General features: G+C 49.3%; 7 protein-coding genes across 7 annotated transcripts; 3 read left to right on the top strand and 4 right to left on the bottom strand.

Moving 5' to 3' along the window:
* Positions 1 to 188: 188 nt before the first annotated feature.
* On the bottom strand, positions 189 to 3,118 carry ASPWEDRAFT_60564 (ABC1 kinase family protein; the record flags this gene model as incomplete). Its single annotated transcript, XM_040838526.1, has 3 exons — positions 189 to 1,401; positions 1,449 to 2,061; positions 2,587 to 3,118. 3 exons carry the CDS (start codon positions 3,116 to 3,118, stop codon positions 189 to 191), a joined length of 2,358 nt encoding a protein of 785 aa, XP_040687747.1.
* Positions 3,119 to 4,367: 1,249 nt separating this feature from the next.
* On the top strand, positions 4,368 to 5,547 carry ASPWEDRAFT_173502 (MBL fold metallo-hydrolase; the record flags this gene model as incomplete). Its single annotated transcript, XM_040831078.1, has 4 exons — positions 4,368 to 4,595; positions 4,642 to 4,789; positions 4,834 to 5,199; positions 5,255 to 5,547. 4 exons carry the CDS (start codon positions 4,368 to 4,370, stop codon positions 5,545 to 5,547), a joined length of 1,035 nt encoding a protein of 344 aa, XP_040687746.1.
* An 8,542-nt stretch (positions 5,548 to 14,089) lies between these two features.
* On the top strand, positions 14,090 to 17,178 carry ASPWEDRAFT_173501 (plasma-membrane proton-efflux P-type ATPase; the record flags this gene model as incomplete). The annotated part of the gene is made up of 3 exons (XM_040831077.1): positions 14,090 to 14,492; positions 14,551 to 14,774; positions 14,833 to 17,178. 3 exons carry the CDS (start codon positions 14,090 to 14,092, stop codon positions 17,176 to 17,178), a joined length of 2,973 nt encoding a protein of 990 aa, XP_040687745.1.
* Positions 17,179 to 19,032: 1,854 nt separating this feature from the next.
* ASPWEDRAFT_113375 (putative pectin methylesterase) lies at positions 19,033 to 20,240 on the top strand (the record flags this gene model as incomplete). Its single annotated transcript, XM_040828402.1, has 2 exons — positions 19,033 to 19,638; positions 19,689 to 20,240. The coding sequence occupies 2 exons, from the start codon at positions 19,033 to 19,035 to the stop codon at positions 20,238 to 20,240; spliced, it is 1,158 nt and encodes a 385-aa protein (XP_040687744.1).
* Positions 20,241 to 20,284: 44 nt separating this feature from the next.
* On the bottom strand, positions 20,285 to 20,866 carry ASPWEDRAFT_173499 (uncharacterized protein; the record flags this gene model as incomplete). The annotated part of the gene is made up of 1 exon (XM_040831076.1): positions 20,285 to 20,866. One exon carries the CDS (start codon positions 20,864 to 20,866, stop codon positions 20,285 to 20,287), a length of 582 nt encoding a protein of 193 aa, XP_040687743.1.
* Positions 20,867 to 21,036: 170 nt separating this feature from the next.
* ASPWEDRAFT_557759 (transcription elongation factor DST1) lies at positions 21,037 to 22,212 on the bottom strand. The gene has a single exon (XM_040838253.1). It carries the CDS (start codon positions 22,123 to 22,125, stop codon positions 21,208 to 21,210), a length of 918 nt encoding a protein of 305 aa, XP_040687742.1. The 5' UTR covers positions 22,126 to 22,212; the 3' UTR covers positions 21,037 to 21,207.
* Positions 22,213 to 22,953, bottom strand: ASPWEDRAFT_557222 (uncharacterized protein). Its single transcript, XM_040838249.1, has one exon. The coding sequence runs from the start codon at positions 22,681 to 22,683 to the stop codon at positions 22,300 to 22,302; it is 384 nt and encodes a 127-aa protein (XP_040687741.1). The 5' UTR covers positions 22,684 to 22,953; the 3' UTR covers positions 22,213 to 22,299.
* Between the last annotated feature and the right edge of the window lie 106 nt (positions 22,954 to 23,059).

Below are 23,059 nucleotides of genomic sequence, written 5' to 3'. Positions count from 1 at the left end.
ATGAATAATGATATATTAATGAGACCATTTATGATAATACTTTTCTTCAATCACATCATTTATCCATAGATTGATTCTAGATCTATCTAATATCTATCCGACCATATAAGTCGTAAAGCGGAGTATATACGGAGTACTCTAGAGAGGAGATTCCCAAAACATAGTAGACTAGTAGCACCAGGGAAAGATCACCCCTCAAACACGTTCTGATTCAACTCAACCCCCATATCCTTTGCCACATTCCGCATCTGCGCCTCGATATCATCCTCCATGCCACCACCCAGTCGCAGAAACTGGCGTATCTTGGTGAAATAAAAGAAGATATCGGTCGTGAACAACACCAAGCGGAAGACGATATGTCGGCCGTAGTTCCGAATCTTCTCGCCCAGCGGAAGATCCGGGGACTCGACCAGCGCGCGAGACGCCCAGGTACCTGTGATTTTGACTCTGTTGACAGGCGAGCCCAGGAATTGGTTGTTGGCTTGGACGATGCGCAGGTTGCGACCGATGAAAAGCAGTTCGTGGGGCCATTTGGTTTCGTCGCCGAGGATCTCGCGGATGCCCTGTCGGGCTTTCTGTTGCATTTCGTAGTGACGCTGAGCGCGCTCGGACTTGCTGAGTCCTTCCAGACTCTTGCGGGTGGTCAGGTCTCCGCCGCCGTACGGTCGCATCAGGGTAGCGGATGCGAAGATGTCGGCGTTTTTGACGCCCCAGGTCTTGACGATCTCGCCCATCGATTTGTTGTCAAAGGTTAGCAGGGCTTTCCAGAATCGGGCGTATTGGTGGCGGAATTCAGGTTCCATGTGGATGTACAAGCCGTGATCGATAAGGACCAGTTCCGGCTGGCCAGAGGGTGTACGTCGAACGAAGATGTTACCCGGATGGGGGTCACAGTGTACATATCCCCAGAGGAACATCTGAGCAGAGAACAGGTCAACCATGGTCGTCATCACGTCCTTGAGCGACAGGCCCAATCCGCCTTTGCCATTCCACCCACGCCAGTGCTCGCGCTCGGGCTTGATCTTGGCCAGGTTCGGATTCTTAGCCACCTTGGCTGAAGCATCTTCGATATTCGAGGGATCAAGGGCAGTGCCGTGGCAGCCCGGAGTACCCTGTCGCCAGCCTCCCCGCCAGGACCGAGTGATGGAATCTTTATCCCACAAGCGCACACCCTCGACCCATTCGGCAGTCATGACACGTTTGGAGCTGAGCTCGCGATATACCCTAGGGATGTAGACCCGGCCGCGAAGGCGTGATTCGCCCGCGACCAGCTTAGCCATGTTTTCGGAGTTGTTCGCTTCGTTTTCAAAGTCGGTTTCCAGCGACAGACGCTCGGTGACGTAGGGCACAAGGCTATAGAAGGGGATATCAAACGCACGGCTATATATCCAAGATACCACTCTGGTTCGGTTAGCACACATCCTAGATATCATGCAAGTCCGACATACTTGAAAGCCCACAAATCCCACGCCAACTGCTGGGCGATTTCCCGTTTCTGGATCTTGATCGCAATCTCTCGGCCATCGGGCAACCGGGCCCAATGCACCTGAGCTACACTGGCACTAGCTCTGGCCTTGCGCTCCATGACACCTTTGGACGGATCGCCCGTGAACGAAACACCAAAGACCTCTTCGGCGGACTTGCCAAAGTCCTCCCGGATGACCTTTTCCACATCCTTCCAGTCATTCTGCGGTGCATCGTCAAACATGCGGTGGAACATCTTCTGGAACTCCGGCGGTAGAATAGCCGACTGCATGGCGATCGCCTGGCCGATTTTCAGGTACAGGCCGCCATTATGACGCAGCAGGTCGGAGAGTCGTTCGGCATTGCGGGCATGGACGGCAGTGATGGAACTTGCCAGAGGGGGGTTGGGAGTGAAATTGATTTTATAGTCGAGAGCGACGAAGAGACCGAGAGAAAAGGTGCGAGCGGTTCGAGTTAAGGAGGAGGCATAGAACTGAGAGTCGATCGCATAGACGACACCGGTGGCCAGAGAGAGGTAGACAAGACGACGCAGCCACTTGCGGGTTCGAGGGTAGGTTTTTGCGGGTGTTGGCTTGCCTAGAGAAGCAGGTGATGGAGGGACGAGAGGTTGAAATTCGTTAGGATGGAAATATCGACGAGGAGAACGAAACGGAGAGGGCCGGAGAGATCTGAGGTTGAAGGCATGAATGGGCCGCTGACAGCAGCGGAGGGTCACGAGGGACGCCATAAATTAGATATGCATTAGAAAGAGGTTGAAAGATGAATCATTATGCTTGATGCAGTAGCTGGATGCAATGAAAGACAGGTAGATGGGAAAAAAAGAGAGAGAGAGAGAGAGAGAGATGAGGGGATGAAGTGAGATGGAGAAGCGGCAGTGATTGTCGTCATCCGCGATGCTTGGCGGTGTTTTGTCGCTTCATTGAAGATATCATCATGAAATAATGGAAGAATGGAAGCCAGATGAGACGACAATTGATGGTATTCTGAGAATATCCGGGTATATATACACATTGTACAAAAGAAAGAATATATCCATAAACTCCATATCCAAGCACAATCAAAGCTCCGAATGCGATATCGTTGTCTTTCCCAGTCCCCCACAAGCCCCCGCATATTCCCTCATGTTGTTCGGGATGATCTGAGTCCATAAATGGTCGTCTTTGAGGTATTCGTATTGTTCTCGACAGGCTTCCTCCGACGCCATGGGCAGCAGGACGTGCAGGTTGACAATCGCCGACCGGACAAACTGGCGCTTGAAGCAATTCCCAAACCCAGCCAGCGTCTCTGCATCGGTACAGATATCTTTGCCTTCAATCATCGGTCCGCAGCGCGCCTTGATGGTTTCTGCGGCTTCGTCGCCCAGTTTGATCAGTGCCGCTTCCTGGCCGGGGGCGTTGAGGCGCTTCGTGATGCTGTGGACGGCGGGGACGAAGGAGTTGTTGCGCGTCCAGAGATCCCAGTGAGGGACGGTTGGTTTGCAGCCTCGCGCGCAGATTTCGGATTGGAAGCTTTCGAAGATATCGCTGGGACGACTGGCGAGAGCCGTGATGACTTTGAGACAGGAGGTGCCCATTGCCGCCGAGGCGAGCTGGCAGAAGAAGAGGGAGAGGAGGGGGAGAAAGAGAGTGCGCATGGTGAATCTGATGGAGAGATATGAGAGATTGAAGATGAAAGAAGATGATATGAAGATGGATGGATGAAGGGGAAAAGATGGCAAAGTGTTGAGGATCTGCAGTTGAGGCTGTCTCGGATTCAGACCAGAATTGGGGTTCCCCGCATGATCGGCAGTGAGTATATTCTCTCGACTTGTTTTATCGCAGTCGAATATCATTCAGAGATTGTCTAATGGCATTATAATTTATACAGATGCTGGTAGCATATGACCTAATATGGAAATAATGAGGTTATTCCCATCCATACCACCCTTCATGTCCATTCCCAACAATTCAAACAGGCAGTTCCACCAAGAAACTATTGCCTTTCGCATGTATTCCTCCTGGCCTTCACGATGTACTCAGTTTGTCTCGTGACGAGTAACTTGCCTATTGAACAGGATGCAGTCATCTTTCGATCTGTATCTCGCCTGCAACGCTTCCCAACTATGGCGTACTCGCCGACAGGTAACATAGAGACACAGTATTCCAGAAAACAGACTCTTAGCAGCCACGGATATATATCCAATGGTGAGATGACAAGTATCTAAACTCCCAGCACAATGCACACGCGAAGCCAGGGGCCTCAAGCCTCCAACACGTCGACAGCAGGATGTGGATAGAACACTATCCCAGTGAAGTTTCACCGCAGAAATAATGTATCAATATAATCAGTTGGTGCACATGGTTCTTGGGCGGATTGGAATGTAACACAATAATTTGTCAACTGAAATGCATGTTATAGTTTTGTTGGTATGGTGTTTCGGTATAGAATTGTAGATGATGTAGATATATATAACGAAGAAGTCGAGGATAGAATTGAAGGAACAATTGGTAGCACAACATAAAATCAGTTAATTATATCCGCAGTATTTATATATCATATAAAAACAGAAATATCAATGGCTTTCATTCGTCCTTTACTCTGTACTTATCTGATATTGCATCTCAACGGGGATACAGACAAGCCCTTCGACATACAACATACAACGCATATATTCAATTACAAAGAGCTACCTTAATACAGCCAAATAGTAAACACTGATACAGATACTTCTTATTTGCATCTTTTTTTCTACCAGAAAGTAATATCAATGAGGCTATATAGTTGATACCTGAATATCCAGGCAACAATCACCCCCTCTTCTCTCCTCTAGCCCCCACTCGCAATTCTCAAAAGAAGGACAATTCCTCTTCATCAATTCATATTCTCTCCTCAACAGCATCATCATGTCTAGCATCAATCTCCAAGAAATCGACTCCCTCGAAGCGACCATCATCATCGACAATGAGCTAGATCCCATGTCCCCAGCCGCCCCCGACACGGTGCAGGTGTCGGGCCTCATGGGCACTCTTGCTCTGGGCTCTCCGCATAAACTCGACGATCGAGGCGATGCTACTCAGGAGCTACGGATGGAGGATATTTGCTGTTCGGCGCATGGGTTGTCTATTCTTGTGGTATGGGGTACTGGTCCGGTACGACGAGGGAAGCTAAATCGAGCAGACGGCTACAAAAGGAGATATCAAGCATTCCATCCTGTTTGATGCAGGGCCTGAAGAAGATATATGGGAGAGAAATGCCAAACGGCTACGGCCGGACCTTGCTTCCGTGGAGGTGATTCAGCTGTCTCATTGGCATCGCGACCATTCAGGTTTGTATTCTGGATTTTGTTAGATTGTCACTGATTTCTTGCAGGTGGTCTTTTAAAGGCAATTCATATGATAAACAGTGACAAGCAGACCAAAGGTCTTCCCCAGGATCTCACAGTGGATGTTCATCCTGCTCGTCCGGACTATCGTGGGATCGCAGTAGGCGAAAAGATCATCTCCCTCCAGGCTGATCCTACCTTTGAAGAGATCGAGTCAGCCGGTGCGGCGGTGGGCAAGCACGACGAGACGCACACCATTCTTGATGATTTATTTCTCATCTCGGGTGAGATTCCTCGCCAGACACCGTATGAAACCGGTTTGAAGGGTGCGATGCGTTTTGACCGCGACGAGGGAGACTGGTTCTCTGATGAACGTATCGCCGACGAGCGGTTTCTGATGTGTAACATCAAAGGTGCGCGCAATGCAAGGCAAGCTGGCGTCATTGTTCGATGGCTAACATCCGCCAGGAAAAGGAATCGTCGTGTTCACTGGCTGCAGCCATGCTGGCGTGGTCAACGCTGCCCAACATGCAGTAGACCTTTTACGTGGATCCGTGCCCCTGCATGCTGTCGTTGGTGGCTTTCATCTGGCAACGAGCGAACGCGACCAAGTAGAGAGCACCGTCAAAGATCTGAAGAGATTAGACCCGGCGGTTCTCCTGCCCGGACATTGTTCAGGCTGGAGAGCCAAATTTGAAATTGAGAGACGGATGCCGGGGACGCTGGTTCCCTGCACCGTGGGCATCAAGATCACTTTCTAGGAATGATAGAAACGTCAATGTCAATGTCAATGTCAATGACATCTTTCGTCCGAGTATTCCACTGGCAGGATGTGATGTCCGGGTGACCGCCAAACCTTGTATGGGCAGCCCAAAGGATTAGACATGCAGTAGCTATCACATCAAGGCCGTGAAGGCGTGAAGTGTCTTTGGTCAGCCAGAGCAAGCATGGTCTACTTGCCTGCTGCGTTGTCCAACAGAATTGCTTTTTTTGCGGGGTTCTCCGCACGATCATGAATATCCCTGTTCGCCATCCACAAAAACCGGATGGATGGTCAGGCAGGCAGGCTGGCATATCAAATGAAGATGACGCCTCGGCCGCACATGAATCTCAATGGTCGGGTCACTTATCAGGACTGTTCGAGATACAACCATGTCGATACCGGATTTCCGCCGGTATTGCTGATGGGCTTTTTTCTTTTTATTGTCCGGTTATTGAGACTAGTTGTTATGATCGCCGCGTGTGCATATCCGGGTGACATCCGTGTTTCACAGACTAGTGACTTTATCTAGGTATCGTCGGCGATCATTCAGCTATGAGCAAAAATTGGATCGATTCAGCATTTCAGCTCCATTAATGAGACATCATCGAACTATTCGAATATAAGTTTGGGCCCGCCAATCAACCAGGCTATGTCGACAGGATAGCACGAGGCAAACCTGCTTTTCATCAAGTTCCATCAAGACTCACCGAGAAAACGATAGTCGCATCGCTGAATTTCAAGCAACCAATATTCATCAATCTTAGGGTGGCTTAGATCTTCAGCGACTGACAGTGCAACACTGCATATGTATTGATTGATAGTTTCTCTGTCAAGATCTTCAACAATGGATCTTATTTACCAATAGCAGATGGTAAATGATAGAGTTTCTGCTGAGAGAGGGATTAAGCTTGAAATTGTGCGAAGCTTTGCAGATGCATATCTCGATGGTGATGGCGATGGTGATGAGGATAATGATAGGTGTCAACCAAATTTGTCAGTGCAGTGCAGATAGTGGATGAGCTGAGCTGAATGACTGCTTCTCAAGACCAACGGACGATGAAGATCCGTGATCATGTCGTCTCTGCCGTGATAGATGCACTTGAATCCATCCCATTCTGCATCTAGACCAGTTAGCCTCACTCGACCTCCCCAACATGAAGATCAAGACAGTGACACGACACACCTTGACACACACCTTTACCCTTTACACATACACAAAGATGATCTCCATGGCGGCGGCTATGGAGATCAGTCCTCCACGTCAGGATACAACGTCGCTTAGATAGAGTGAGACAGATGGGGGTGGGAGTGAAAATGAAGCTTATATTGTGTTTATGGGGGATCTGCATGGGTGCTTAATATATCTGCAGCTATGGAGTGGTCGTGGGGGTAGATCATATCTGAGTACTGAGTAGACAGATATACAGTAGACATACAATATTATAGTGTAGTATAGTGAACAGTGACAGTGTAGATATATATCAGTATAGCAATCTACAACACATACAATTTATACATAACAGCTACAGCCTCATTCTGACAGATCAAGTGACACATAGGCCAATAAATATGCACCACCAAACTAGTCTCTTAACACCACCAATATCATCCCACATCCCACGACATCTACACAATAACGATGTGTCTTTCCAGTGACAGCAGCCAAGCCCCCTTTTCTTATCAGACTGAGTTAATTAACAGAACCAAAAACGAGTCCTCTATAATAAAATAAATCCCGCCAAGAAGATTGTCACACATCCTGAAGATCCCGAAGCCCTTACACGCATCGCATCCCTGGGGAAAAGTAAAAAAAAAACACTGCCAAGACCCGCGAGAACAATAATCGGGGGAAAAACAAAGAATGAATGCACGGCAGATCTTGGCGGGAAGGGATGTATTTGAGTGATAAGGGAAAAAGAGAGTCAGGGTGATACATGCATTGCATTGAGTTTGAATAGTTACAGACGAAGGGGGAGGAGGAGGATTATCGCGAGGCAGTGTTTGTTTTGCCAAGAGGTTCTACAATGAAGGAGATACGAGTAGTTGGCTGTGGTTTGCAGTAAATATGCTTGGCGGAATTATTGGCTTGGTATGTTCTTATCTTTGTATGAAGTATTTATGTGATGTTATTCTATTATCATGATCGTATTCGACAGTACATTGAGGCTATACAGACGGTCTACGGGGTATACGGGCAATCTGATCGCAGGCAGTAGAATATCTATTCATAGACTCTTCATGATTGACAGAAAAAACATCTGCCTATCTGCATGCACACAGCCATCTGAATATCTTCATGGTAATATCATAATAACCTCATAATATCATAATTCATACCATCAGAATATGGAGACCCCATACTCCAGACTCAACCCCAACATCCCAGCCTCCTGAATCGTGACGCTATTAAGTCCAAGCGGGGAGCCAAGAGATCTGCATGGCTGTGAGAATGAGTTGGCTGAGACCCTGAACCAATACAAATGATATCATCCGATTCAGGGGATGATACTATCCAGACAAACTCTCCCCATACTTTCGTGGGGGCGAGGCAACCAGAGAATTAATTCGTGAACAGATTCCTTGATTGTGTTGTATGTGTTCAGGAACAGAATAGCGATCTACACACTACGGCAATAGTGGCAGCTGGTGGCTGTCGATCGCATCGCATGTCTGAGAGCAGGAAATTGGACGCGAATGATATCATGTACGATGTGTGTGGTTCGGAGGATATCGCCTTCTAGAGATGTTCGACCGTTGCGAAATGCGACGTGAGATTAATGTCCCTGGGAGTGTCTTCGTATAAGGGAAGTTGTCGTAGAAACGCTGTCGTAGACGTTATCGAGATCGTCGGAATGAAACCGGTCAGGGTTTCAAATCGGAGGCAAGGGAAGACGAAGACAGTCGTGGAATAAACGCATTTAGCATTGGGATATCCATGAGATGATCCTTGGCGTTTGTCTGACTGTCTGTACTATGTATATCTTTATCTGATGACAATATTATTATCCTCATCCTGATAATATCATCATCCTACCGTAGTGACAGGACATAATATCGGTCGGCATCGTGCCGATTCCCGCGTTGCCGTGTTGGCCGAAAAAAACGCCCTCCGACTGGAATCCCGAAGAGCGATTTATGGCCATCCAGACAGTTCGCGTAGTTTAGCCAAATTTCTCTAAATTAGCCGCTGTGCAAAAGGCACCTGGTCTAGGTCGTTACAGATTGGAGAGCCCTGGCTATCTCCGAGTTGGAGATCATGTGAGTATACGAGGTGGTATAGACTACTGCATGACAACACATGAATCGACTGACGATGATGATGTCGTTGTAATCTGTAGTCTGCTCTCCAGTCTACAGTCTCCCGTGTACTGTCAACTGTCTACTCCGTACTATGTACTACTCCGTATCCCCACGATAAATGAGCGGAACCAGCCTCTCCAAGTATCTTGGCTCTTGGCGGGGTTCACGAGGGATGATTCCGTCTCAATGCATGTAGTTATTCTGACCAACGCATCCATATAACTCACCTCTGTAAGACCCCGAGCCCAAACGCCCCAGACCAGAGCAGCACTAACAGACTACAGAAAATCCCTCACCAGGATGATATCGATGACACAGCTTGGCAGGCGATCGTCCAGTGGGGGGCAGACTCCAGTTCCAACCACTCACGCTCCGCGGATATCGAAAATATCGCAGCGGTATCGAGACTACTGTAGGTACAAGAGAAAGCCAAGAGGTCAATGGCGCTTTTAGCCTCGGCCTAGCCGAAGGCCAGCCAATCAGATATTCTAAACAGGCTCGCTATGGTCTCTTGGCGGGGATCCATCGGAAAGGCTAACTTCATTTAAGTCGCTTTAGTGGATTTAGTGGGATTTGTGTATTTTAATTACATTTTGTTACGCGGTATGGTATGGTAAGAGAATCAATAATGTCTCGGGGAAGTAAGCGAGATGAATAAGCGATTAGGAATTATCTGATTGGTCAATTCGTCAGATCTAGCCGACTTGGGTATTTCGTTCCTCTTTGTGCGATTGCCCTGTCTGGAAATTCTCATCCAGAGCACTGAATAGTTATGTCGGATGCGAGGGTATCAGTAGCTATGAAGATTTTTCAGATGACTGCCGACATCCGAGATCTGTCCGTACCTCCAAGTACCTCCACGGAGGACTCTCTTCTCCTACCAGTGTAGACTGTACCTACCTAGGTAGACTGTATGTACCTACTTCGTGTAGGTAGTTCCACACGTTCTAGAAAAAATCCAGAACATACCATGTCGACTCGGTGGTTCACAGCGAATGATAGCCTCGCCAGAGCTGCAGATGACCGGCTACTACGGCCGACTGGTGGCAATGGCGGCTGCACAGATGCACTGACAGTCTGTTCGCTGGACGGCCGTCCTCATAGTATTTCTCCATACTGTCGAGCTTCCCCAAATGGGGAAACGGCACGCCTCACTTTACTGCAGAATGACCTGGCATGTCATTCTATTATTCTTGGGTTTAGTACTGATACTGTAGTCTTGATATCATCTATGAGGGATTTACCTTTCCAACCTACTAACCTACCATAGAACCTACCATAATAAGCTATACAGTGACGATGACTCGATCGGCATCAAACCACCGTGGCATTGGAAATGTCACATCTTTCCCTTTTTTGCCTTTTTCCACGTGAGGCTAAAATGTCAACCATGGATGCAAGGCTAGGTGTCACACAACTGAAACTAAACGGATAGAAAGGCAATTGCGGATATTTTGAAGCGGTTTCCATGGGTTGAGTGACCCAGTTTATTATTCGAGACGCCTTCGGGAATATGTATTGGTGGATTGATTCAGGATTTTGTACGGAGTACCTTATGTTGGGAACGATTTCTCTCCACAGTCTAACTCCATCCTCGTCTCCGGGAGCTGTCAGCCCTAATATCTATCATATTCATATTCATATACATATTTTATGTTCAATTCATCTTCAATTCTACGTACGTAGTAAATACTCTCCAGTGAATGATACTCATGAATGAACATGAATAAATAGAAAGATCGACTCGCCCTGTCTTGGCTGACGTATAGGCACAGTACAAACCGGCAACGGCGAGAATCCCCCGGAATTCGATCGTGATGTCGCTCTGCTGGCAGGGGTGGTTGGAGGATGGGTGCACGGGGCTGCAAGAGGATGCAGCGCCAACACCGTCGCATTTCCGCTTCCTTCCCAGTCTCCAGATGACGAATGAGGCAGACCAAACTTGAGATGTTTTATCAAGCTATGCTGGCTATCTGTCACTACTCGCTAAACCAATCCGTCTATGAGAATCCGTCTGAGAGGCCGTCTGTCAGATGGTTTTGCCGCAATTAGATTTTGAGAACATAATACCCAGGTATGTATGTATGTATTTGTGTAATACGCATACGCGGAAACCGTCGGGCAACGTATTCGTATAAGGATTCGAGATTAAAACCACGCCCTGCCGTACTTCTGCGGGTACTTTTGGACACAAGGCAGACTATCCCCATCCTAGCCACGGTGTGTGCTTTGCGTTGCTAGATGCGGGATATCCCAGAGTAACCAACTAACCAGCTAACCAACTATTCCTCCACGGTTCTTAATTCTTTCATAATCTGGAGAAATGAAAGGCACGTTCAATGCGTCTATTCAGGGGAACTGTCACCGAACAAGTTAATCTGGACTCGATGATCTCATCCCTGTCGATTACATTACTGACATTCCGCAATTGACGCTGATACTACGATAGTTACTACCATAGGTACTTCTACCCAAGATAGACGACAGACAGGCAGAAGAATACTCCAGATATTCACTGGAGAATACCTCCTGGACAGTTGAATTAGACTTCAGACTCAGAAAATCATGCAACAGCGAATAGATATATTTAGCAAGCCAAGCAGACATCTCCAGACTTCTCTCCATTCTCCGGCCTCTCTCCAGACTTCTCTCCAGTACTCCAGGTTCTTCAATAGCAGTTAGTTAGTGATGCGGTCTGTGCATTCGTCTCCTGTCACCTCCTACTCGACTAGGATAGGAGGCTGTGGAGAGTCGCTCGTGAGGACTGCACATACGTAACCTTGGCACACGGGATAGGATGTGTTCAAGCCTTATGCGCGGTATGAAGCTTGATGGGGGCTGGGAAGGATGACCCTGCTAGGATAACAATGAAAGGATTGACGATCTTTCGGTCTGCTCATCTGGAGTAGTTGCTCTCGTGGTTTATGTACAGTATGCGGTATGAAGACCAGCCACCTGCATACAATTGAGCTGTCAACCACGATGTCTGCCGTAAAATGTCGCAAATGTCGCAAGTCAAGTCGCAAATGAAGACGGGCGTTAGGCCGTTCTGTCCGCGGAGACTTGGAGAAGTAATCTATAACAGCTAAGACAATCCTACCATCACGGATCACCGTATGAATCATTTGTCCTCGATGGAGACTTTGGAGTACTTGTAGTCTCAGGAAATGAAAGACGATGAAACACGAAACTCAATCCGTATGAGCTCGACGAGCTCTGCTGCTCCGGCGGAACAAAGAACAGCTCGAGGACTTCCAGATTAAGCGTAAATGAGACCGGTCGGAGAAAAGGGCGTGGAAGAAAGCGACAGAAAGTGCGTGGCGCAAAGACCCAGATAACGATAATAAATAATGGCAATGACTGATGGTTTCTGATACATACGAATTACATCAAATACACGCTCAATCGGGGAATTAATATTATTCTTTCGCTTCTTCTCGTCTTTTCTTTGCTTTTGTTTTGCAGCTTGCAGCCGCTGCGATTGCGATCCCCTACATGATCTATGACGATTGTCTACCAACTAACCGACCTACTACTGTCGACTATTTCCAGATAATCGCCGGTGACATCTGTTTTGTCTTTTTTCTTCTTCACCCTGCATGACCGGATGTGGCAACCAACAACAATGCTTGGGGGCGCAATCCCTTGCGTGGTGTTTCCGTTGTTCCATACTCGTGCTGAGATCGGGTCGGACGGCCCTGCAGTCTTGCTTTGGTTCTGCTTCTGGTTGAAACAATGGGTAGCTTTGCGATCGGATCCATGGAGTTATCCAGATTTTGGAATTCCGGGCTCGAGTTAATTAGACATGTGTATGCTTCCATCCTCATTCTTCTGCAAGGACTGGCTGCGACATACCGATACCAGTCCTTCACCACACTAACGTAGTTGATATGCACCATCTGCCAATGAATTGATGATAGACATATAGTGTTTTTTTGTCATTTTCTTGTCCTTCTTATTTCGCCTTCCTTTCTGATTAACTAGGTCATTTTCATAGGATAAGAAACGAAATAATAATAATAATAAATCTGGGGGGGAGAGGGGGCTGCAAAGTCATCCCATCCCAGCCAATTCGAAAATCGCGCATAGTAACTAAACGCTGGTAACTACGCAACTCCCGCACGCGGTAATGAATAAAATTATCTCTCTCTCTGTGTCTGTCTGGATGGGATGGCTGGGCTGGGGCGGACAAGAAAAAAAAAATAAATTACCTTTTTCCTTTCCATTTTCCCTGTATGCGTCCTTACCAGGCCGAGCTCCCGTTGTAATTTTACCGTCCACTTACATACATACCAAGGAGTAAGGTAAACATTGCCAATGCTACCAGGGCCAGGTACAGAGGTACTGGTGTAGTAGTTAGCCGTAGGTACGAAACTTCGTTCCCCCAAATACTATGGGGGCAAATATTCGGCACAGCTCTGCCGATTATGGAGAAGGGATCCATCCCATTATCATCGTCATTTTATTATTATTATTATTTTCGCCCTTTTACTGCTGTCTCTCTATCGGTACCATACTCTTGTAAAATAATACTAATACATAATAATAATGTAAAATAATAAAAGGTCAGAGTTTTTCCGCATGCTGAGTCTAAACTGCATCCAGTAGGGTGGGGATCCACTTTTTGTCTGGAGAGGGAAGGAAGGGAAGGGTGGGAAAAATGAAATAATAATAATTAAAAAAAAAGAAAAAAGAAGGAAAAAAAAAAAAAAACTCAGACTAGCCGCTGTCCCGTTAAGCAAAAAATGTGTGTGTGGGAGGGAATTGACCCTCTCGGGGCTAGCGGCCATGAATTCACTGTGGACTGTGTCAGTGGCTGCTGCTCTCGGCCAGGGAAGGGAAGGGGAGGGAAAAAAAAATTAAAAAGAAAAAAAGAAAAAGAAAAAAGAAAAAGGAAAAAAAAAATTAAATAAAAAAATAAAAAACCAAAAACCAAAAAAACCAAGAGTGGGTCCACACGCACTGGGAAAGTCGCCCGTTGGAGCAAGACTACAGCTTTGGGACGTGTTTGTCTACTTGCTCTGCTCTGGTCCCGTGCTAATCGGCCTGCCCACTCTCTCTCTCCCTCCCCCCCCCCTCCCAAATATTAAAGAGTACATTCTCCCTCCTCTTCGTCCCCTCTTCTCTCTCTCTTCTTCCTCCTCATAGGAATATTCCGACTCTTGCCATCCTTCTGTCATTCCTTGTTTGCGTCTGCTCATATCGTTGGGTTCCAAAGGGCTTTGTGAGCCGAAGCAACAATGGCGGAGCGGAGGATCTCCTATGCTCCCGACGTGGAGAATGGTGACCATTCTCGACCTGCACCTGATCTTAACGATGGCGCTGGCCTCGACGAGTATGCCGCGTTGAACCGTTACATTTCCACCGCTCGTGACAAGCGCCGTGGCTCGACCTCGAGTGCCGGTGCTCTCAGCGAGAAGGGTGGTAAGAAGCCCTGGTACGCCTTCTGGAAGAAGGGTGGTGAGGGCAACACCGATGGCTTCGTCTGCCCCGACGAGTGGGTTGAGACCGACATCCGCTCTGGTATCAGCTCCAACGAGGTTGAGCCTCGTCGCAAGCGCGCTGGATGGAACGAGTTGACTACTGAGAAGACCAACTTCTTCATCCAGTTCATTGGTTACTTCCGTGGTCCTATTTTGTATGGTATGTATTGCAATTGGCTCAATTGGTGTCTGCAGCATTGATTCTGACGTCTTCCCAGTTATGGAATTGGCTGTCCTTCTCGCTGCTGGTCTGCGTGACTGGATCGATTTGGGTGTCATTATCGGTATCTTGATGCTTAACGCTGTTGTCGGTTGGTACCAGGAGAAGCAGGCTGCCGACGTTGTCGCTTCTCTCAAGGGTGATATTGCTATGAAGACCATTGTTATTCGTGACGGCCAGGAATCCGAGATCTTGGCTCGTGAGCTCGTTCCCGGTGACATTGTACGCATCCCTTGATTCCCAGTCACCTTCGACCACATCTAACTCAATGCTTCTTTAGGTCATTATCGAGGAAGGTACCGTCGTTCCCGCTGATGTTCGCCTGATCTGTGACTACGACAAGCCCGAAAACTTCGAGCGCTACAAGGAATACCTCGCTACCGCCAACGACGACACCCTCAAGGAGAAGGAGGATGAGGAGGATGAGGACGTCAACGAGGCCCACACCGGTGTCTCCCTCGTTGCCATCGATCAGTCCGCCATCACTGGTGAATCTCTCGCTGTCGACAAGTACATGGCCGACACCTGTTACTACACCACCGGTTGCAAGCGTGGCAAGGCCTACGGTGTTGTCACTGCTACTGCTAAGCACTCCTTCGTTGGTAAGACCGCTGCTCTGGTGCAGGGTGCCCAGGACCAGGGTCACTTCAAGGCTGTCATGGACAACATCGGTACCTCTTTGCTCGTTCTCGTCATGTTCTGGATTGTCGCCGCCTGGATTGGTGGTTTCTACCGTCACTTGAAGATCGCCACCCCCGAGGACTCTGACAACAACTTGCTGCACTACACTTTGATTCTGCTCATCATTGGTGTCCCCGTCGGTCTTCCCGTTGTCACCACCACCACCCTCGCTGTCGGTGCCGCCTACCTCGCCGAGCAGAAGGCTATTGTCCAGAAGCTCACTGCCATTGAGTCCCTCGCTGGTGTCGATGTTCTCTGCTCTGACAAGACCGGTACTCTCACTGCCAACCAGCTGTCCATCCGTGAGCCTTTCGTCTCTGAGGGTGTTGACGTCAACTGGATGATGGCTGTCGCCGCTATTGCCTCCAACCACAACATCAAGAACCTCGACCCCATTGACAAGGTCACCGTCCTTACTCTCCGTCGTTACCCCAAGGCCCGTGAGATTCTCGCCCGTAACTGGGTTACCGAGAAGTACACTCCCTTCGACCCCGTCTCCAAGCGTATTACCACCATCTGTACCTGCGACGGTGTCCGCTACACTTGCGCCAAGGGTGCCCCCAAGGCTATCCTCAACATGTCCGAGTGCTCCGAGGAGGAGGCCAACCTCTACCGTGAGAAGGCCACCGAGTTCGCCCGCCGTGGTTTCCGTTCCCTTGGTGTTGCTGTCCAGAAGGAGGGTGAGCCCTGGCAATTGCTGGGCATGTACCCCATGTTCGACCCCCCTCGTGAGGACACTGCCCACACCATCGCTGAAGCCCAGGTTCTCGGTCTCTCCGTCAAGATGTTGACTGGTGACGCCATTGCCATCGCCAAGGAAACTTGCAAGATGCTTGCCCTCTCTACCAAGGTCTACGACTCCGAGCGTCTCATCCACGGTGGTCTTGCCGGCTCTGCCCAGCACGACCTCGTTGAGAAGGCTGACGGTTTCGCTGAGGTTTTCCCCGAGCACAAGTACCAGGTCGTCGAGATGTTGCAGCAGCGTGGTCACTTGACTGCCATGACTGGTGACGGTGTCAACGACGCTCCCTCCCTCAAGAAGGCCGACTGTGGTATCGCTGTCGAAGGTTCCACCGAGGCCGCCCAGGCCGCCGCTGACATTGTCTTCCTCGCCCCCGGTCTCTCCACCATCGTCGATGCTATCAAGCTTGCCCGCCAGATTTTCCAGCGTATGAAGGCCTACATCCAGTACCGTATCGCTCTGTGTCTCCACTTGGAAATCTACCTTGTCACCTCCATGATCATCATCAACGAGACCATGCGTGCCGACCTGATCGTCTTCATCGCCCTGTTCGCTGACTTGGCCACCATCGCCGTTGCCTACGACAATGCTCACTTCGAGGCCCGTCCCGTCGAGTGGCAGTTGCCCAAGATCTGGGTTATCTCCGTCGTCCTTGGTATCTTGCTTGCTGCCGCCACCTGGATCATCCGTGCTTCGCTCTTCTTGACCAACGGTGGTATCATCCAGAACTTCGGTTCTCCTCAGCCCATCCTCTTCCTTGAGGTTGCCCTTACTGAGAACTGGTTGATCTTCGTCACCCGTGGTGGTAAGACCTGGCCCTCTTGGCAGTTGGTTGGCGCCATCTTCATTGTCGATGTGCTCGCCACCCTCTTCTGTGTTTTCGGATGGTTGTCCGGCTACGATGAGACCAGCCCCAAGGACCCCGCCACCTTCTCCGAGAACGACGACACTGACATTGTCACCGTCGTTGTCATCTGGGCCTACTCCATTGGTGTTACTGTCATCATTGCCGTTGTGTACTACCTCCTCACCATCATCCCCGCCCTCGACAACCTTGGCCGCAAGACCCGCTCCAAGGCTGACACCAAGATCGAGAACCTGCTTGGCCATCTCTCCAAGCTGTCCATCGAGCACGAGACTGATGCCCACGGCAAGTCCCGCTACACCCTTGGTGCCAAGGCTGAGGCTGAGGAGGATGAGTAAACTGCTTGAGTGCACTCATTCCTTTTACTTAATTTCCGCACTGGATATCACTCCTGCATACATGCATTAAGCTGGTTACTCACCCGGCTTATTACTTTACAGTATTATAGACTTTTTTTTTTCCCTTATTACCTTGATCTCTTCAGTTGATAGAGTCAATTTTCTTTTCTTTACATGTATGTATGTCATTAATAGTGGTAAATTTTAGTCAATCAAGGGATTTCAATGAACTGCTTCTTAACTCTACGTAACTATTACAATAATCACATTCATAACCATAATCAAATCAGCCTTGCAATCACAGGTTCACCACATCACAACCCCTCCCCCTTTTCCTCGATCGACTTGACTTAATCTCCTACAACTCCACCGAACATCCTCCTAGCCAGGAACGGCGCATTTTGGCCCGGAATGGTTCCAGAGCTAAGGAACTAGTTCGCCTGCTGCATCCTTCCACCGCCTCTTGCTGAGTTTGCCTCGATACTCTCTCGAGTAACAATCTTCACGTCGGACCACCCCCGACAGCCCCGTCTCGCAGTCTCGCATCCTCCGTTGGCCACTTGGCCGAGGTACCTGACAGCACAGAAAACCTGGAAATTCCTCGCGCTTTCGCCTTTCTTGGCTGATGCAGGTACGCGATAGCTGTGGTGGGTACCTCGACTTGCGACGCAGCGATTTGACTTGACCTGAGTCTTGCCCAGCGTCATGACTCCACAGTTGTTCGCGTGAGCTGCGCATAGTACTAGTTGGCGACTCCCTCGCTCAATCGCTGACCTCGCTGGCTCGGCCTCGTTCTCGTTCTTGCGCGGACGAAGAGATATATTGTGCAATAATCGACACTGGATAATTAATAGTCATAACTTGGCTTTTCTTGATCATGCGATGATTCGTGTCTACTTACTGCGTTTGTTTACCGTATTTTATCGTATGGTATTTCGTTTCTCTTTAATTACCGGTATTGTACTGCCTCAGGCAATTACCGTGTGTTTTTGGCGCGACGGGAATTCTTCGTCCACATTCCATTCCCATCTTCGTCCGTGTTTGATTTTTGCGAGTTAGGCCAGACTTTCAATCCTGCTTATCGTCATTCCGGCCCAGATGGTCTGATCCTCTTCTGGACTGGGCATTTTTGGCGATGGTTGCGACTATCAGTCTACTCTACGCGTGGTCAGTGGATATGCTTTGTCTTGCCCTGCCATCGGTGATTATGTGCTATCGGCCGTGAGTTTGGTGATTCCAGCATGTGGCTGCGATAGTTATGGGCTTTGCTTTGCTCACTCACTATGCAATCTGCTGTTGCATTACTATGAATGACTTGATTAGGCTTATGAATGCTTATGCTGTAGTACTGATGTGCTGCCGATTGCTCTACTCACTTCCCTGGAAGATAGCCCTGCTTACAGTTACATCTTGACTAACCCAAATCAGGTCAGGATAGGAAATAGGAAGCTGCTTATATCTCATACACATACACATACACATGCACATACTCTCAACATTCAAAAGCACAACTTACAAGATGCAAGAACGAACGCACCTAACAGGCGGACTACAATTCTCCGGCGCCATCTCTATTTCCCCGTCTGGGGTAATACCATCTCGCAGTGCGGGGGATCTTTCTTCTCCAGCTTTGGCTCTGCTTTCTGCGATTGGATCAAGACGAGTTAAGACTTGGTTGTCATGCTTGGTTTCTGTCGTGTTGGATATATCCCCCGCTACCATGTGCTTTGCGCAATTTTTCCAGGTCGTTGGTTGATGGAAGATTTCCCGATGCTGGGAGTATTTAAGTGTAGTCTGTCGTTGATGATGGAGATGGATGAAGTTGTTAATTGATGAATTGTCTCCATGTTGAGGATGGCCAAGTTCGTTCTGCTCGCTCTGCTCTACGCAGTGTCTGTGTATGCGGCTGCTCTGCAACCCTCAAGACAGCTCTGCCAGACCTCTCTGAAGTATTGCCCTGAAGGAACAATCATCGTCTCCAAATCATCCTCCAATGCTCACTTCTCCACCATCCAGGGAGCCATCGAGTCTCTCCCCAACGACAACACCACGGCGACCATCCTCATCCTAGCAGGAGAGTACACAGAACAAGTCAACGTCACCCGCGCCGGCCCCATCACCCTCCTAGGCCAAACAGACCATCTCACCGACGCCTCCAAGAACAAAGTCACCATCTCCTGGGCCTCCGCCAACAATGATAGCACAGGCGCCAGCATGGACAATGCTCTGACGAGCGTCCTCACCGTGGCTCCGACGCTGGAAGCCAGTCTGACCGGCTCCGGGACGACGGGGTACGCGGTGCCCGCGGATACACCGTTTGGGAACGTTGATTTCCGCGCGTATAACATTGATTTCCGGAATACGTTCTCGGAGAACTCAGATGGGCCGGCGTTGGCGGTTGGGTTGAGTCGTGCGAATGGGGGGTTTTATCATTGTGGTTTTTATTCTTATCAGGATACAGTATGTTCTGGCTGAAGGGCTGGAATGAAGCGATAAGCTAATTATACCAGGTATACGTGGGTAAACTAGGCAACGCCTACTTCTACAAAAACATCATCGCCGGCCAGACAGATTTTCTGTACGGCTTCGGCACAGCATGGATTGAATCATCGCAGCTTCTCCTCCGCAACTGTGGCGGAGGCATCACAGCATGGAAAGGGACAAACACGACCTTTGAAAACAAATACGGCGTGTACATTGTCGGCTCGACTGTGCAGGCAGCCAATTCGTCCGTGGCTGCGGAAATCGCAGGATCCTGTGCTCTGGGCAGGCCGTGGAACTCGCTGCACCGGTCTATCTTTGCTAATACGTATGAAGATGGGAGTATCCAGGCTAGTGGGTATATTGACTGGGTTGTGGATGGGGTGAGTCGGTTCACCAATGACACTGTCATGGCAGAGTACAAGGCCTACGGGCCTGGGTTCAATGCTACGGGACGTACAGAGGGGGAAGTGGACGTCGTCATGAACGGGAAAGAATACGCTCCTTATGACTCCCCATGGAAAGTCTTCCAAACAGCAGATGGGAAAGAAGGAAATACCCACTGGATAGATTGGATGTGACATAACACAAGATACAACAATCAACAACTCCAACATCCTGCATATCAAGCACAACTCCCATAAACACTCATCCCACTCCCCAACACATCCCCACACCCACTCGCCTTCCTATCCAACGACTTCCTCGTCTCCCCCTTCTCCCCCTCAACCCCCTTCAACCCTCCAATCCTCGCCAAGTACGCCGCCCCGGTATCTGCCCACACCCGATACTCCTGCACCTTCAACTCCCTCCCCCCGTCAGTGTCATCACTTACATCCTCCGCCAACCCCAACCGATACGCAAACGTCTCCTCCCACCCCTCGCCAGTCTCCTTGTATACGAACCTCGCATGCCCTCGCAACGACACCGCCATCGACACCGTATCCACGATCCACTGCTCCTCCGGGTCGAAGGTCATGTTCTCGAATGAGAGGAGGTCGGCGATGATCTCGAAGTACCGGCCTACACCGTCTGTGCCGGTGAAGGTGCGCCCGAGGAAGGGTGTTAGGCTCGGCAGACCGTGTTCGTGGACGAGGGGGAGTGGGTTGCGGGTGAAGGAGGCCAGGATGGTGGGGATTGGGGCGCCGGTTGAGAAGGCCTTGCAGAGGCGTTGGGCGGGTTCGAGGAGGGTGGTTCTTGTATGCATTTTGATTTGGTTGATGGGTAGTTTGAGATGTGGTGGATGTGTTTGGGTGAGGTTGGGGTTATTGAAGTGTCATGCAGACCTTACATAACAATGACGTTAATGTTTATGTTGATGTTGTTGATTTACAGTATATAGGTGGTCGAGTACTCCATACAACATTCATTCATCTATCTGCGCTTCTGAAATAAAAAAAACCCTGGGTCAACTCCCCAGAGAAAGCAAGGCCGTCTTTTAAGTAATCCACGAAACTCCATGCCTGGTGGCAGTAGCCTAAATCTCGATGATACATAGGGAAAAAAAGGGAAAGAAAAATAAAAGTAAAACAGTGAAGAAAGGTAAAACTACTGTCGCCATGACTTTCCACAGTTCAAGCAAGTGCAGAACAATGTCATCGGTTCATCAGCACTGCGGGTTTGCGCTTCGGTGTAGGTGACCTTGCGCTGGCCACACTTGCCGCACTGCAGACTGGTACTGATACTGCGCTCTGCCTGTGCAACCATGGCCTTGTCCATGTTTTCCTTCTTGATTCTCTGTTCCTTCTCGCGCTGCTCGGCCGACATGAGCTCATCGTGGCTCATCCGCACAAAGTCTTCTGCCGACACATCGTTGTTGAGCACGCGTGTACGGAGAGTTGGGTTCGACTTGTTCTTCAGGTTTTGGAACAGACTGCGCATTTTGGTACGGTATTGTTCCTTGGTCTCAGGTCCCAGGGTATTGTACGCGGCCGCCTCCACGGCCGATGCCTTGGCTAGCACCGCGCGAGGCATCTCTGTCGAGCCGAGGCACAGACCATCATACATAAGTCCGATACAGCTATCACGGATTCGGTTTGAGGTCTGGTTAATATCCACCTTGTCCGCCTTCCATGTTCTCTTGTCCGGTGGCACGGACAGCTTAGATGTTTTATCCGAAGGCGTAGCGGCCGCCGGTGATGCTGTGCCGTTACGGGCCGGTCGCGGCGATCCGCTCGACCGCTGACTGGCTGTTGCTGGTGATCCGCTGGCCTTCTGTTTGTTGACTTCATTGCGCCATTTGGAAACGATTTCGCTGGATAGACGGGCGACGTCGGCCGACTTGTGCTGCTTGAACTTGTTGACGATAATTCCCACCCGGGTCGACCGCAGCAGATCCTCTGAAGCCTTCACTCCCTTCTGGAGCTCCTTGAGGAGCGCCAGAATGTTAGCCGCGGGCTCATTTTGAGTAGCGGCCTTGGTCAAGGCCTTCGTCTTGAGTTCGATCTCTTTGGCGTCCATAGCCATGGTTTCTCGGAACGTGGTGTACTGTTATCGACGGAAATTGCCGAGAATGACGTCTATTGCAATGATCAGTATGTCTGTAGCCACGCTGACAATGTGAGAAATCGATGAAGGAAAGTATCGGAATGCGCGCAAAGTCCGGCCAGAATTGGCGGTCGCAAAGTCCACCAAGCTGCCTTAGCCAACCGAATCCCAGTCGTAACACCCAATGAGACCCAACAAATATCGCGCAACTAATAACCAAGACCTATAGCACTTTGCGATGATCGGGGCTTTGGAAGCGAGGACAGGATGATGGATGAGGGGAAGGGAGCGGCGTACGGGGTCACTCACCGCGATGATTCGAGGCCTAGGAAACCGATGGCGCCGGGGTAAGAGACGAAAGTAAGGCAAGAGTGACGCTATATATGAGCGACTTTTAATATATGACGAAAATACCGGCCAGGACGAGATGTGTTGGCGGAGGCAGAGAGTGAAGAAGAGGATCAAATGAAGGCGTAGAGGAAGAGACCCTCGATGCTCCGCGCCAAGCCCGCGATGCTCTTTTAGGAAATGCCCCATGTGGAAGCACGTGAGTTGCCTCTTTGAGTTTAGCCTCTTCTGTATACAGCATCACTGAGGCTTCGATTATTCCAAGACAGTCCAGACAATTAATGACATCAATATTGCTTTTAACATTATATACATCGGCGGGGTAAGATGTGATGATCGCTGAAAGACCATTGAATGAGTCTATGTTCAACAACCCCAGAAAACAATTCGTAAATCCATGTATGGGCATAAAAATGAAAAGAGAAAACAAGACAAAAATCCTGTCCAACGTACACTCGTAGAAACGATATAATGTTCAGGAGAGTGGGAATGGCCGAAAACCAATCCGGTCGGGGGTTTGTAAAGCCCGCTCAAAGTGAGCGTCGGTTCGTGTAAACCCTTGGTG

This window comes from Aspergillus wentii, assembly GCF_001890725.1.
Source record: "Aspergillus wentii DTO 134E9 unplaced genomic scaffold ASPWEscaffold_5, whole genome shotgun sequence".
Taxonomy (NCBI): domain Eukaryota; kingdom Fungi; phylum Ascomycota; class Eurotiomycetes; order Eurotiales; family Aspergillaceae; genus Aspergillus; species Aspergillus wentii.
The sequence above is the reverse complement of the archived record's forward strand: the minus strand, read 5'-3'. Positions and strand labels throughout refer to the sequence as shown.